At 39.5% G+C, this 16,505-nt stretch overlaps 1 protein-coding gene and 1 pseudogene across 3 annotated transcripts in view; one reads left to right on the forward strand and one right to left on the reverse strand.

The window, feature by feature from the left end:
* The window catches only part of CDKL4 (cyclin dependent kinase like 4), a 54,359-nt gene that overhangs the window by 4,864 nt on the left and 32,990 nt on the right, over positions 1-16,505 (forward strand). For all 3 annotated transcript variants that reach the window (XM_070379699.1, XM_014477563.2, XM_070379700.1), the window contains exons 2-3: positions 8,844-9,067; positions 12,278-12,399. In XM_070379699.1, coding sequence (XP_070235800.1) covers positions 8,900-9,067; positions 12,278-12,399 — 290 coding nt within the window. In that variant the 5' untranslated portion in view covers positions 8,844-8,899. The remainder of the gene's footprint in view (positions 1-8,843; positions 9,068-12,277; positions 12,400-16,505) is intronic.
* Positions 14,553-15,085, reverse strand: LOC138989999 (large ribosomal subunit protein uL23 pseudogene; annotated as a pseudogene).

Below are 16,505 nucleotides of genomic sequence, written 5' to 3' on the forward strand. Positions count from 1 at the left end.
GGTTGGAGAGAGGATTCAAAATGCAGTCAATCCTCCAACCTGCCAAGCTTTAACTTTTTTAAGACTTTCTTTGATCTTCCCCGTGTGTGGAAAGCTAATCTAGCCCCTCTGTGGTTCTCTCATTTTTAGGATCTTCCCATAAATCCCTTGGCTGGTCTACACCTCACCCGCATGAGAACCTCATTTTCAGGCTTGAAAAACTGTTTTCTCTCCCATTTGTTTCATATCAATTCATAAGAATTTCACTGACGTTGTCACAGGTTTTCATCTTCTGAGGTATATCAAACACACCGCCTCGGGAGCAAGGCTGCTGGCTCCTGACCCGCCCACACTGGCCTTATTACTGTCCTCATTGAACTGGGGGCAGGAGTAGCGGAGGAATGATGGAAGCCTCAGGCGAGAAGCCGCAGAGCCCACTGTTCTTAAGTAGCCTTCTAGCAGCGTATCATAAATAAATACTTCCCCATTTGCTTTTTGCTTCTGTGCAGTTTCCAGATCCTGAAAATTGTTGTATTTTTGTTTTTGTTTCTTGGACAATTTTGCTTAGTGTTATACTAGTGTTTTAGGAAGAAAATTTGCCAATCTCTTTACCCCACCATAGTGGTCAAAGTCTGACCTCTTGTGCTTTTCTGTGGGATTAAAAAAAAAAGAAAAAAAAAACTTCCTCTATTTCCTATACTTAAACCAGTCTAGATTCTCAATCCCTAATTGGACAAATTTTGGTAAACTCTGTCTTTTGAGGAAATTATCCATTTCATCCAAGTTTTCATATTCATTTGCATAAATGCCTACAAAATAGTCTCATGATATTTTAAAAATTCTTCTGTTTTGATGGTTATTCCCTCTTGTGATTTTATTTTACATATTGTTATTTCTCCTTTTTTCCTTCATTAAGTTAGGTAATGATTTGTCTATTTTAAATTTCTCAAGGAACCAGGATTTAGGTTTATTAATTAGATTTACTGTTTTATGTTTTCTTTGATTTATTAATTTCTATTTCAGTTTATTAATTTATTGTTTCCCTTTTTGTGCTTTACTTTGGTTCATTTTGTATTTGCTTTTCTATATTTTTAAATTTTGAACTTAATTTGTTAATTTTTAGCCTTCTATCTTTTTTCTATATGTTTGTTTTGATCTCTGGCTTTTCTTCTCTTTACTGCTTTATGACAGGGTACTTCAACTGTGTTATTATTTTAGATCAGAGTGGTGTTTATCATGGGGGTCTGTCCTGCACCTTGAGGAATGTTTAGCAGCATTCCTGGTCTCTGCATACTCATAAAAATATGTCTCCAGACCCTGAAAAATTCCCCTGGGGGCCAAAACCAACCCTAGTAGAGAACCACTACTTTAAATGTATCTTCTAGATTTTGATATGTTGTATTTTCATAATCATTTTTTAAAATTTTATTAGTTTAGTTTGTGTTTCCCTCTTTACCCAAGAGGTATTTAATAGAAGACTTTTTCACTTCTAGGTAGAAGATCTTTTTTTATTTTATGTTTTTAATTCTTGTTCCAATTTCTTGTTTGATATTTTATGACCAGAATGTTATTTATAATATTTCTACTTTTGAGATTTCCTGATGCTTTCTTTGTGACTTAATAATAATGACTGACACTGAAGCTGAAGATCCAATACTTTGGCCACCTGATGAGAAGGGCCAACTCATTGGAAAATAACCTGATTCTGGGAAAGATTGAGGGCAGGAGAAGGGGGCGGCAGAGGATGAGACGGTTGGATGGTATCATTGACTCAATGGACGTGAGTTTGAGCAAACTCCAGGAGATAGTGAAGGACAGGGAAGCCTGGGCAAGCTGCAGTCCATGGGGTCGCAAAGAGTCAGACATGCCTGAGCAACTGAACAGAAACAACAGTTTTTGTGACTAGTCCCTGTGTGCTTGATAAGAAGGTCCATTCCGTATTATCAGAGTATAAAATTCAGTTTATATCTCTCCTCTAGGTTCACTTTACTGCTTGCATTGTTTGGGTGTTCTGCAGAGTTACATATTTTGTGTTCACTGGCCTTGTCTTTTACCGCGTGATGTATTTAAGTCTCTCATTATTAATTTGTTTCTATACATGTCTCCTTGCATGCCCTAGAGTTTCTGCTTTACAACAGTAATTGCTGTGTGATTTGAGACTGTTATATCTACATTATGAATTTTTGCTCTTAGCATTAAAACCTGCCCCCTTTTGTCATATTTAATACTTTTTTAGCTTTAATTTTACTTTGTCTGATACCAAGGTCACAAATTCCTTTCTTATTGTTTCCATTTGTCCTATATACCTTTTCCTGTCTTTACATTTTTAACCTTTCTGAATCACTTTATTTTAGGTGTGTCTCTTGCATATAGCTTATAACTGGATCTTGTTTTGTGAGCCATACTTAAAATTTTTCTCATTTAATAAATGACTTAAGCCCACTCATATTTACTGATACAACTTATTTTCGTTTCTATTCTGCCATATTGTTTTATGTTATAATTATTATGTGCAGAATGTAAAAATTTCTGAATTTCTCTATGTACTGTGTTAGATTTTTTTTTTTCAATTTCTTTGGTATTTTGGAAAGCTTATATTTTTGTTTCAGTAGTTACCTTTTAGACTAATGCCTTTTTTTTGGCAGAGCTGCATAGTTTGCAGAATTTTAGTTCCCTGACGGGAAGTGAAACGGCAGTAAAAGCACCAAGTGCTAACCACCAGACTGCCAGAGAATTCCCTAGACTAATACTTTAAAAAAAAAAAATTCTCATAGTCCTTGTGTTCTTATTTAACCGTTTGTTCTCTGGTTTGTCAAGTTTTTTTATAATTTTATTTATTTATTATTTATTTATTTGTTTTTGGCTGTGCTGGGTCTTTGTTACTGTGCGGGCTTTTCTCTAGGTGCGACAAGAAAGGGCTGCTCTTCATTGCAGCGCGTGGACTTCTCACGGCAGTGGTTCTTCTTGTTGCAGCGTATGGGCTCTTGGGCGTGAGGGTTGCAGTAGTTGGAGCTCATGGGCTCAGTAGTTGTGGTTCCTGGGCTCTGGAGCACAGGCTCTATGTGGCATACAGGCTTAGTTGCTGCATAGCATGTGGGACCTTCCCAGACCAGGGATCAAACTTGTGTCTCCTGCATTGGCAGGCGGAGTCTTTACCACCAAGTCCCTAAGGAAGCCCCCAGTTGTTTTTTCTTAATATATCTTTTTATTCCTACCTGTTCAGTTATCCCAGAGAAGGCAATGGCACCCCACTCCAGTACTCTTGCCTGGAAAATCCCATGGGTGGAGGAGCCTGGTGGGCTGCAGTCCATGGGGTCGCAAAGAGTCTGACATGACTGAGCGACTTCACTTTCACTTTTCACTTTCATGCGTTGGAGAAGGAAATGGCAACCCACTCCAGTGTTCTTGTCTGGAGAATTCCAGGGACGGGGGAGCCTGGTGGGCTGCTGTCTATGGGGTCGCACAGAGTCGGACACGACTGAAGCGACTTAGCAGCAGCAGCAGTTCAGTTATCCATGAACTTATTCTGCTTCCCTTTTCCCCCATTCTTTTAACAAATTTTTAGTTGCATTACTTCCTACACTATCAAAACTGGTAACATCTACAAGTTTTTACTTATATATTTATTCTTCTACTTTTGTACCTCCCTTTGTTTCAGTCTTTGAATATTTTAAATGTATACAAAGTCTTTGAATACACTGAATACATTAAATGTTCACTATAAGTCCTTTTGCTGAAGTTTTCCCAGTCAGCTCTTGGTTGGGTGAAAGTTATCTTCTCAGATTTTTTGAGAAGAGCTCAGGAATATAACATTACTGGAATTCTTGCTTGTTTTACACTGTTGGTCTATTTCCTTGAAGGACAGCTTGGCTGAGTTGAAATCCTTGGTTTTCACTTTCTTCCCTTGAATTTTTTCAAAATGCTGCTGCATTCTCACTTTGCGTTGTACGTTGCTCTTGATAAGTTTGACGTCACTCTAATTCTGTTACACTGAAGTTATTTAGTCTTTATGACTGGAGGCTATGAGAGTGTTTTCTTTATCTTAATAATTTTATTCAAATATGTCTCTGAATTGGTTGTTCTGAGTTAGTTAGCCAATTACCTGATGGGTCCTTTCAATATGTACATTCAGATCTTATTTCCAGAAGTTTTTCTTGGTTTATGTTCAAATATTGGTTCTATTCCATTATTTTGTTTTCTTTCTTAAGGAACTCTAGTTAACTTTTGTTGTATCTTCCTTGCCTATCTTCCATTCAACTGCTGTCTCTCTAAACTCGCTCCCTTCTTTCCCCCTCATTTTTAGCCTCTAAACTGCTAGTCTGCCTTTCTTTAATTTCCCTTCTTAAATTTTTATTTCTGTTCTCCTGTTGGCATCTTGTTATTTAGTCTCTATTTCTGAGATCATTTTTCTTTCTCTTCTCTTTCCTGAGTTAAATCAACTATCAATTTATTTTTTTATCAACATTGTATGTGTGTTAGTCGCTCAGTCGTGTCCGACTCTTTACAACTCAAGGACTGTAGCTGACCAGACTCCTCTATCCATGGAATTCTCCAGACAAGAATACTGGAGTGGGTAGCCATTCCCTTCTCCAGGGGATATTCCCAACCCAGGGATCGAACCCAGGTCCCCCACATGGCAAGCAGGTTCTTCACTGCTGAGCAATTTAAAGTGGTTCTTTCTATCTCCAAATCATTGTTAGAGGATATTTAAATCAGATATTGTGTTAGTTTTCTTCTGCTTCATGGTTAGGTTTTTTGGAAAGTTCTTTTGTTTTTTTTTATTTTTTCAGTTGCACTGCTCTGCTTGCAAGACCTCAATTCCCCAACCAAGGGTTGAACTCAGGCCATATCAGTGAAAGCTCTGAATCCTAACCACTGGACAGCCAGGGAATTCCCTCAATCTATTTGTTATTCCTTTATCACTATTCCAGTGGAGAAGGAAATGGGAACCTACTCCAGTATTCTTGCCTGGAAAATCCCATGGACAGAGGAGCCTGGCGGGCTACCATCCATGGGGTCAGCAAGAGTCAGACACGGCTTAAACGACTTGGCATGCACTATTTCAGGGAACTCCCTGGAATGATTTTATCAGCTGTGATGTTTTATTCTCATTTCTGTTCTCTTCTACTAATAATTTTGTGGGGAGATTACTTTTTTCTATTTTATTTCTTGGGCAGGTTTAGGCTTACAGTAATTGACAGCCATCCTAGTTCAAGGAAGCCTGCCGTGCTGCTGTGCTGAAGTGCAGTGTCTAATGGATTGTGCTTTCTTAGTGGTGGGAGGAAGGTTTACATAGCCTTCTGTTTCAGAATTCCCTCTTGTCTTGCAGAACTGCAAATTTATCCTCTTGTTTCTTTTCCCCTTCACTTACCTAGTCTCCAACAAAGACTGAATAAGTCTCTCCCTTCCCTGTTACCTTCTCTTCCCCAAGAGTAGGACAAGTTGACTGATGCCTCCTAGATGCCCTTGTACTTTTAAGTCTCATCCCTGTAGTGAGTGCTCAGATCTGCCAGGACACTCTCAGTACTTTTTGTGCTTGCAATGTGTTTTTCTCTTCTGAGGAGTGATGCTAAGTCTATCTTAGACCCTTCTTTTACTCTTCTCTCTTCTTTATAGTTTTTCCAGACCTCACCCCACTCCCATCTTTGCTCTCTGCAAGGGCTTAAAAGGGCAGCTCAAGAGGTATCTTTTCCAGAATTGGGTGTTTATCTTTCTATTTAAGTTTGGACTCCTCTGTCTCCTTATAATGTTGACTGTATTGGATTTATGTGGTTTTATTGCTTTGGTTGACTTCCGTAGCTTTGTGAAAGGTACATGAGAGAGATTCCATTTAAGCTGCTGCCCCTGACCTTGGCTGCCTCAGTTTTCACTGTGCGTATCTTGACAAGCCATTTAGGAACTGTGCGGAGCAGGTTTGGGAACTTTGGGTAAGGGTAGAGGATTAGAAAGAAGACATTTGATTTAGAATGTATTGATTTTGAGATGTTTCTGTCCATTCATTTAGAGATGTTCATCAAACAGTGAGATATCTGATCTGAACCTCATGTCAGAGATAGGAATTATAGCTTCTATAAACTCTGGTAGAGTCCTAGTAGGCTGGAATTAGAGCCATAAATTCCTTTGTGAAATGCCTGCCTTGTTCTAACGCCTACCTATGTACTCAGATTCATCTCCTATGAACATATAAGGGCTTTGGAAAACAGATAATATGGGGATGTTACTCAGTTCAGTTCAGTCACTCAGTCGTGTCCGACTCTTTGTGACCCCATGGACTGCAGCACGCCAGGCTTCCCTGTCCATCACCAACTCCCAGAGCTTACTCAAACTCACATCCACCGAGTCAGTGATGTTACTAGTAAAGTACTATTTTCTGGTGCTTTATATTATCATATTCAACAGTTTGGTTGATGTGACAGAGATCTAGATATTATTTTTAGCAATCAGTCTTTGCTGCTGAACCTGTTGAAAGAAAAGGAAAATCATAGATCGGTAGATCAGATCACCTACTTGAGGGAAACAAAATAACACATAGACTAAAACTTCATAATTAAGTTTTTTTGGCATATTCAAAATTTCCCTCAGTAACCGTAATGCTCATTAAGTAGGTTAAAGTCATAAATCTTCAATGTTCTATGCCAATAACTTTCTAAAGCAAGTGCCATTTCTCCTGTCCTCCTCCCAATCACCCTTTACTTGGCTGGTGGTGGTAGTTTAGTTGCTAAGTCATGTCTGACTCTTTCGACCTCATGGACTATAGCCCACCAGGCTTCTCTGTCCATGGGATTCTCCAGGCAAGAATTCTGGACTGGGTTGCCATTTCACTCTCCAGGGGATCTGCCAACTCAGGGATCGAACCCATGTCTCCTGCATTGCAAGCAGGTTCTTTACTACTGAATCACCGGGGAAGCCCTTTACTTGGCTACAGAAAGACAAATGTATGCATGCTTATACCTAAATGCCTTTAAGATAATAATATCTATATTAAAATTTTTTATATTTGTTTTATTGATTATTTATTTGGCTGTGCTCAGTCTTAGTTGCAGCGCATGGAATCTTCGATCTTTGCTGAAGCATGCGGGATTTTTTTTAGTTACAGCCTGCAGGATCTTTAGCTGTGGCATGCAAACTCTTAGTTGCAGCATGTGGAATCACAGTTCCCTGAACAAGGATTGAACCCAAGCTCCCTGCATTGGGAGCGTGAAATCTTAGCTACTGGACCACAGGGAAAGTCTCAATAATACCTATTTTTAAATACAGTGTAATTAACAGAGTTTTCAGGCTATAAACTGTGATGGATTTTCCATGTGTTACTTGAGTGTGTGCGTAAGTTTTCTTCCTTTTATAGGAGAAAATAAAATAAAAAAACAACAACAAAGAAATGGCATTTGTAAAAGCACAAATTTTTAAAAGGTAGTACTCCTTTACCTCTTAAATACGTTTCCCAGTTGTGTATTTTTATGGTTGCAAGCAAGAGTAGATGATTTCTTTCTCCACTGAGATACTCTTTAGATGGAAAAGACAATAATGGTGAAGTAAAAAAAAAAAAAAAAAAAACTGTCCTCATTTGAAACATGAGAAGTTTTTAAAGTGATTGGCTCTTTCACTTGACATTTTATTAATCTGAATACCTGGATAAAGCTGTTCTTCAAATTGCGCGTTCTTTTGAATTCACCAAAAGGCAGTGTAGTGTTGTGAGTCAAATTGTGGTCTCTGGAACCCTACTGCCTGACTTCTCAGTCCATGCTTCCTTTACTGTGCCTGCTTTCTCATCTGTATAATTGAATACAAATAACACCTACTTCATAAAAATTTGTGCAGATGATCTGTAATTTCATTGGAACAATGTTGTTTAATTGCAAACTATTACTGTGAGATTATATCATCAAGATTCTGGGGTGGGATTTTTGAGACTATTTAGAATTTGTGTATCTTTCATTGCTAGATGTATATGTCTAATTGTGTTGGCTTCATGTGTTACTTAGCGTGTCAACCAGTTACCACAAAATTGGTGGATGTATGATGCAAGACAGAAAAATCAAAAATAGTATTATCATAGAAGTCTCTATGGATATGAAAGCATTCATGAAGAATTAGAGCTGCCTTAATTTTTTGTGCTTTTTATTATTTTCCTTAGGATCTAAGAATTTAAGGATCCATTCCTCCATACATGTAAACCCTAGGGGCACTTTCGTGCATTGGAGAAGGAAATGGCAACCCACTCCAGTGTTCTTGCCTGGAGAATCCCAGAGACGGGGGAGCCTGGTGGGCTGCCGTCTGTGGGGTCGCACAGAGTCGGACACGACTGAAGCGACGCAGCAGCAGCAGCAGCAGCAGCAGGGGCCAGAAACGATACTCTAGAAAGATTTTGTTAGTGTTTTTAATGACCGCTTTGTTCAGCAGCCGTCTCTCTTCTGTCCACCAGGTGGCAGTAGAGCACTTTGTATCCATACCATGCCCTGTTCCCACTTCGTAGCCAGCAGTATTAACCTGGAATAGGACCAGAAAACACCATACACCAGAGTGTGCAGTGTTCCTTCAGCTGGGTTTTACAGCATCATATTTTAAACATTTTATTGAGGATAATGACAACAATAGATTGGATAATATTCCTTTCCACAAATTCTTTTAGCTCAACTGAAGTACACACAAACCCATGATAAGAAGCATATGTGGAATCTTTGCAGTAGCTGGAATAACTACATAGGACTTACTGAATTAACAAAACAATCTCCAGATATTTTTTAGTATATTTAAGGTTAAATGGAAATAAACCTTTGGCATCCAGGGCAAATTAATTTTAGGTGGTAAACTGTGAGAGCCCTATCCTTGGTAAAGTGATTAAGCCAAGCCATCTTATTTTCCAGGTGCAACACTGCGCTGCAAGTCAATCAGTACAGAAATTTAAATCACTTCAACACCAATGGAGAAGTATGAAAAATTAGCTAAGATTGGGGAGGGGTCTTATGGGGTTGTATTCAAATGCAGAAACAAAACCTCGGGACAAGTGGTAGCTATTAAAAAATTTGTGGAATCCGAAGATGATCCTGTCGTTAAGAAAATAGCTCTAAGAGAAATACGCATGTTAAAGGTAGGTTAACTTCCTCTGTACATCTATAATATCACAGTACTGGAAAATTACAAAGAATTTTAAAGTGATCTTTTTTTTTTTTTTTCTGTTGGACTAAAATTCCTCTGTATCAGCAACTCTGTAAATAGATCATCACTTTGGGCTTTGGCCACTCTGATCTTTAAGTGATATTATGAGTACAGCCACAGACTGTTCAAATTTTGATTGTTAAAAACTCATTCTGGTTGGTAAATATTCAGTGTCTTAAGTCCCCTCATCCCCAGTGTTTATCCTCCCCTTCAGCCCTGGCCTTTCCTCCCAACCCCCAGCCAAGTCCTTCTCCCCATAAACCAGCAACCAAAAGGGCTTTTTGTGGTACAGAGGGACCCACAGGGCTGCATCAGAGTGCCTGTAGTCATCGATCTGGTTTGGGCCCGCCTGAGCTCACTGGTTCTTAAGACACATTGACCATCACCCCCAGCTATGTATACACACTTTACACAAAGCCTTTACATTGTTTTTAAAGGCTTTAAAACAACATAGGATTTAATATGGAAGATTCACAAGTTTTCTATGCAAATTTTTTCCTATCCTAAAAAATCTTACAAGTTTAGACCCGTAAGAGAGCTTAGAGATGCTTCTCATGCGACATAGGGAGGAAACTGAGACAAAAGGCAGTGCACCGGGATGCCCTGAGGACCTTGTCGGAATGCAGATTCTGAGTCTAGGTCTGGGGTCAGCCTGAGACTCCGTGTTTCTAACACACTCCCTGATGGCACAGATGCTGCTTGTCTGTGGACCACACTTTGAGTAACAAAAGTGTGATTTCCTCAGGAACACACAGCTCACCTTGGCTTTTTGGCATAGGTCACCTGTTTACAGGAAAACCCCGGAAATCTAGTTTTTAAAAGGAGATAAAACTCCCTTCCCTTTAAAAACATTTGTAGCAGGTTTCCTCAACTAAAAAGTTTTAGCATTTTGTTTAAAATATGACTTGATATGCACGGAGTTTTCAAGAGCACATTCATCATGATTTTAAAAACAGTTCCCTGTTAACTTCGTGGCCAGCAGAGAGTGCTGATCAGACACACAGCTCATCACAGATGAACTGGGTGTGTCTGAACCTGGCAGTGGGTGGTTTTCTAATAGGAAAGCTTTTTATGCACCCACTCCCACCAACCCTTCAAGTACAGTTAATGCTCAGGTAGCACCTCCTGAGTTACAAGTGTCCAATTTAAGGGTGCACTTGAAGGTAAAAAAAATAGCCAGATTCCAACTCACTTTGGTCTCCAGTGATGGCTCTCTGATGGTAAAGAATCTGCCTGCAATGCAGGAGACCCAGGTTCAATCCCTGGGTTGGGAAGATCCCCTGGAGAAGGGAATGGCTACCCAGTCCAGTATTCTTGCCTGGAGAGTCCCATGGACAAAGGAGCCTGGCGGGCTACAGTCCATGGGGTCGCAGAAAGAAGGACACCACTGAGAACTAAGCACGATGGCTCTCTGAAGGTGTGTCTCTCCTGCCTCTGGTATGTTTCACCCACCTGCGCCCTGAAGAGATCCCTTCCGTGATAAACCTACCTTACTTTCCTCACATACTCCTACTATTTAAATTTCCTTTGATTTCCTCCTCACTACCTGTTTTTCTTTACACAAGTCACTGTTTTCTGATCTAAGTTCATTTGATTTGCAAAGAAGATATAAATTGCCAATCCACTCAGAGAGAGAGCTGAAAACCTTGCCAGCACATCCAGCTGCAGTACCTGCGCATCCCTGACTCTTGATAGAGACTCTTAGCTCCCAGTCTGCAGTTTTGGCCTCAGCACGAAGCATCTGGCTCACCTGTGTGACCTGTTCCGTCCACTGTTTGCCTTTCTGCCCTTTTAGCTGGTGGAGCACATAGGAGACACATTGATCTGGTGCCCCGGGTATATAGTTAATGTGTAATGTGTTCTCTTTCCCCACACTGTTGAGCAGCAGGCACATAGTCACAGGGTGATACTTTTTGTTCTGGGTTATTTTTTTTTTTTTTGGTTGGTTGGTTTTTTGTTTTGTTTTCTTTTCTTTTCTTTTTCTTTTTTTGATCAAGCCATGCTTACAGATAAGAGAGAGTATACTGTACAAGTCACGGTACTTTAAGCCTCTCTACCGGGCCTGCAAAATATTTGTTGAGTTTCTACAATATACAAAATACTGCATATCTTTCTGAGTAAATGGTGTCTAGGGTTTGGAAAGTTAATTCGTCTACTGTAGTGGGAAAACAACAGGAAGATGACTCAAAAGTAGGAGTGATGAGATGTCCTGGTTTATAGCTTCTGTCCCAGTGTTCCATGTGGTTAGCATCCCTTTTTGTCTGGCTAGCATTTTCTTTCAAAAGTGTGGTAGTTCACGTGTGAAATTATACAGTCACTTACCTATAGGCAGAGTGACCACGTGTGCCGATTTGCCTGGGACAGTCCTGGTTTATACTCGTTACCCTGGTTGGGTGATAAATTATGTAGTTACTTTAGTGATATTATCTTACTTAATCGGGGTTTTTCCTTTGATTTGCGACATTGTGAAATGCTTGTGAAAGGCAGCCTTGTGAAATGCTTCAGTCTGGGAATTGAATTTAACTCATTAAACATCTCAGCATAAGAGAGAACAAGAAAATCAAAGAAGAGAGCTGAAAATGTGATAAATTTAGACACAGACTAACCATAAGGATTCCTAGAATATGCAGTTATTTCAGATTCCAGGGTTGAGATCTAGTCTTTCTGAGCACAACACTAAAATCCAAGCCGGATTTCAATGCAGCCATTTACATTAAATCTATGACAGTATATAAGCTAAATGGGTATAGATGATTTTTATAGTCTTTTACTCAATAATTCCATTACCATTCTATATTCAGATCATCTTACAACTTGTATACTTAGAATTTCCACTAAATTCATAAAGCATTTTTAATTTTAGTGCTTATATTTTAAGTTGTACTTTGCTATCTCCAGAGAGATTCAAGCAGCTTAGTTACCCTTTACTATGGGGTATGTTAGATAAATTCTTTCTTCCAGCTTTAAGATTCTTTGGTACTTACTAAGAGTAGTTCCTCTTTTGAGTAACTGTAATAATTTCTCGGCAAGAAATGCAAAGAGAAAGATGAGCAAAGCCTTTGGCTCTTAAAATTGTAAGGGGTCTGGGAGAAACTATTACAAGAAGTGAATCACCAACTTTTGTATTTCAATTCCTTTGCAGCAATTAAAACATCCAAATCTTGTGAACCTCATTGAGGTGTTCAGGAGAAAGAGGAAAATGCATTTAGTCTTTGAATACTGTGATCACACACTTTTAAATGAGCTGGAAAGAAACCCAAACGGGTAAGTAATCTAGAAAACTGAAGTTCTGCTGGCTAGTTCCAGGTTCATTATATGTGGGATTCAGTTTAGTTCAGTTCAGTCGCTCAGTCGTGTCCAACTCTTTGCGACCCCATGGACTGCAGCACACCAGGCCTCCCTATCCATCATCAACTCCGGAAGCTTACTCAAGCTTATGTTCACTGAGCCAGTGATGCCATCCGACCATCTCATCCTCCATCATCCCCTTCTCTTCCCTCCCTCAATCTTTCCCAGCATCAGAGTCTTTTCAAATGAGTCAGTTCTTCACATCAGGTGGCCAAAGTATTGGAGTTTCAGCTTCAGCATCAGTTCTTCCAATGAATAATCAAGATTGATTTCCTTTAGGATTGACTGGTTGGATTTCCTTGCAGTCCAAGGGACTCTAAAGAGTCTTCTCCAACACCACAGTTAAAAAGTATCAATTCTTTGGCACTCAGCTTTCTTTATAGTCCAACTCTCACATCCATACATGACTACTGGAAAAACCATAGCTTTGACTAGGCAGACCTTTGTTGGTGAAGTAATATCTCTGCTTTTTAATTTGTTGTCTAGGTTGGTCATAGCTTTTCTTCCAAGGAGCAAGTGTCTTTTAATTTCATGGCCACAGTCACCATCTGCAGTGATTTTGGAGCTCAAAATAAAGTCTGTCATTGTTTCCATTGTTTCCCCATCTATTTCCCATGAAGTGACGGGACCAGATGCCATGATCTTAGTTTTTTGAATGTTGAGTTTTAAGTTGGGTTTTTCACTCTTTTCTTTCACCTTCATCAAGAGGCTCTTTAGTTCCTCTTCGCTTTCTGCCATTAGGGTGGTGTCATCTGCATATCTGAGGTTATTGATATTTCTCCCAGCAGTCTTGATTCCAGGTTGAGCTTTATCCAGCCCATCATTTTGATGGTGTCCTCTGCATGTAAGTTAAATAAGCAGGGTGACAATATACAGCCTTGATGTACTCCTTTCCTGGTTTTGAACCAGTCCATTGCTCCATGTCCAATTCTAACTATTGCTTCTTGACCTGCATACAGATTTCTCAGCAGGCAGGTCAGGTGGTCTGGTATTCCCATCTCTTTCAGAATTTTCCACAGTTTATTGTGATCCACACAATCAAAGGCTTTGACATAGTCAATAAAGCAGAAGTAGATGTTTTTCTGTAACTCTCCTGCTTTTTTGATGATCCAACAGATGTTGGCAATTTCTGGTTCCTCTGCCTTTTCTAAATCCAGCTTGAACGGCTGGAAGTTCACGGTTCACATACTGTTGAAGCCTGGCTTGGAGAACTTTGAGCATTACTTTACTAGCGTGTGAGATGAATGCAATTGTGCGGTAGTTTGAACATTCTTTGGCATTGCCTTCCTTTGGGATTGGAATGAAAACTGACCTTTTCTAGTCCTGTGGCCACTGCTGAGTTTTCCAAATATGCTGGCATATTGAGTGCAGCACTTTCACAGCATTATCTTTCAGGATTTGAAATAGCTCAGCTGGAATTCCATCGCCTCCACTAGCTTTGTTCATAGTGATGCTTCCTAAGGCCCACTTGACTTCACATCCCAGGATGTCTAACTCTAGGTGAGTGATCACACCATTGTGATTATGTGGGTCATTAAGACCTTTTTTGTATAGTTCTTCTGTGTATTCTTGTCACTTCTTCTTAATATCTTATGCATCTATTAGGTCCATACCATTTCTGTCCTTTATTATGCCTATCTTTGCATGAAATATTCCCTTGGTATCTCTAATTTTCTTGAAGAGATCTCTAGTCTTTTCCATTCTATTGTTTTCTTCTATTTCTTTGCATTGATCACTGAGTGATTTTTATCTCTCCTTGCTATTCTTTGGCACTCTGTACTCACATGGGTATATCTTTCCTTTTCTCCTTTGCCTTTCACTTCTCTTCTTTTCTCAGCTATTTGTAAGGCCTCCTCAGACAACCATTTTGCTTTTTTGCATTTCTTTTTCTTGGGGATGGTCTTGATTACTGCCTCCTGTACAGTGTCACAAACCTCCATCCATAGTTCTTCAGGCACTCTATCAGATCTAATCTCTTGACTCTATTTGTCACTTCCACTGTATAATCATAAGAGATTTCATTTAGGTTATATCTGAATGGTCGAGTGGTTTTCCCTATGTTTTTCTTTTCTTTTTTTTTTATAGTGAAAACTTTTATATTTGGAATTAGCCAGCTGGACTCAGTTTAGATGATGCCAATTTTGTTGGCAACATCCAAAGCATCATAGTCAGGAGCCAGTCGAACATATGCCTTCTTCTCTCCATCAGGCCTGATCAGAGTATTGACCTTAGCCACGTCAATGTCATAGAGCTTCTTCACAGCCTGTTTAATTTGGTGCTTGTTGGCCTTGACATCCACAATGAATACCAGTGTGTTGTTGTCTTCTATTTTCTTCATGGCTGACTCGGTGGTGAGGGGGAATTTGATGATGGCATAGTGGTCAAGTTTGTTTCTCCTAGGGGCGCTCTTCCGAGGATATTTGGGCTGCCTCCTGAGCCGCAGTGTTTTGGGCTGCCGGAAGGTGGGCAATGTCCAGATCTTCTTTTTTTTGTGGCTGTGGACACCTTTCAACACTGCTTTCTTGGCCTTCAAAGCCTTTGCTTTGGCTTCAGCTTTAGGAGGAGCAGGGGCTTCCTTCTTCGCCTTCGGCGCCATCTTCATGAAAAGCTTCCCTATGTTTTTCAATATAAGTCTGAATTTGGCAATAAGAAATTCATGATCTGAGCCACAGTCAGCTCCTGGTCTTGTTTTTGTTGACTGTATAGAGCTTCTCCATCTTTGGCTGCAAAGAATATAATCAGTCTGATTTCGGTGTTGACCATCTGGTGATGTAGAGTCTTCTCTTGTGTTATTGGGAGAGGGTGTTTGCTATGACCACTGCATTCTCTTGGCAAAACTCAATTAGCCTTTGCCGTGCTTCATTCTGTACTCCAAGGCCAAATTTCCTATTACTCCAGGTAGCTCTTGACTTCCTACTTTTGAATTCCAGTCCCCTATAATGAAAAGGACACCTTTTTTGGGTGTTAGTTCTAAAAGGTCTTGTAGGTCTTCATAGAACCGTTCAACTTCAGCTTCCTCAGCATTACTGGTTGGGGCATAGACTTGGATTACCGTGATAGTGAATGGTTTGCTTTGGAAACGAACAGAGATCATTGTGTCATTTTTGAGATTGCATCCAAGTACTGCATTTCAGACTCTTTTGATGACTATGATGGCTACTCCATTTCTTTTAAGAGATTCTTGCCCACAGTAGTATATATAATGGTCATCTGAGTTAAATTCACCCATTCCAGTCCATTTTAGTTCGCTGATTCCTAAAATCTCGATGTTCACTCTTGCCATCTCCTATTTGACCACTTCCAATTTGCCTTGATTCATGGACCTAACATTCCAGGTTCCTATGCAATATTGCTCTTTATAGCATCAGACTTTACTTCCATCACCAGTCACATCCACAACCGGGTGTTGCTTTTGCTTTGGCTCCATCTCTTCATTCTTTCTGAAATTATTTCTCCACTGATCTCCAGTAGCATATTGGGCACCTACCAGCCCTAGGAATTCATCTTTCATTGTCCTATCTTTTTGCCTTTTCATACTGTTCATGGGGTTCTAAAGGCAAGAATATTGAAGTGTGGGATTAACGATGGCAAATTTCAGATCTGAGCCCCCTTCTGCCTGTTTGCATCTGCTGGCTCTTTCTCTCCAATCTCAGGATGTGCTCAAAGGGCAAATGAATATTAACCAAAGGTAATGTTAACTTAGAGGAATAATGTATAGTATTTAATAGACAAATCTACTGCAAATACAAATTACAATGTATTTCAAAGCTATATGTATTTCAGAGTGATTCAAAGTTATATGTTAGATTGTCCGAATTCAAGGAATGAACCATAGTTCTTTCATATAATTCACTAAAGTTAAAGGAGAAAAAATACATGTTTGATAAAATTTGGAAAGTCAGTTGATAAATTCAACATCTTCTCCTGATTATTTGGTGGGAAAAAAACCTTAGCAAACTAGAACTAAAATACTTTTTATACACACAAACACACACACACACACATACAGACATACAACTTCT

This window comes from Bos mutus, chromosome 11 (genome assembly GCF_027580195.1).
Source record: "Bos mutus isolate GX-2022 chromosome 11, NWIPB_WYAK_1.1, whole genome shotgun sequence".
NCBI lineage: Eukaryota > Metazoa > Chordata > Mammalia > Artiodactyla > Bovidae > Bos > Bos mutus.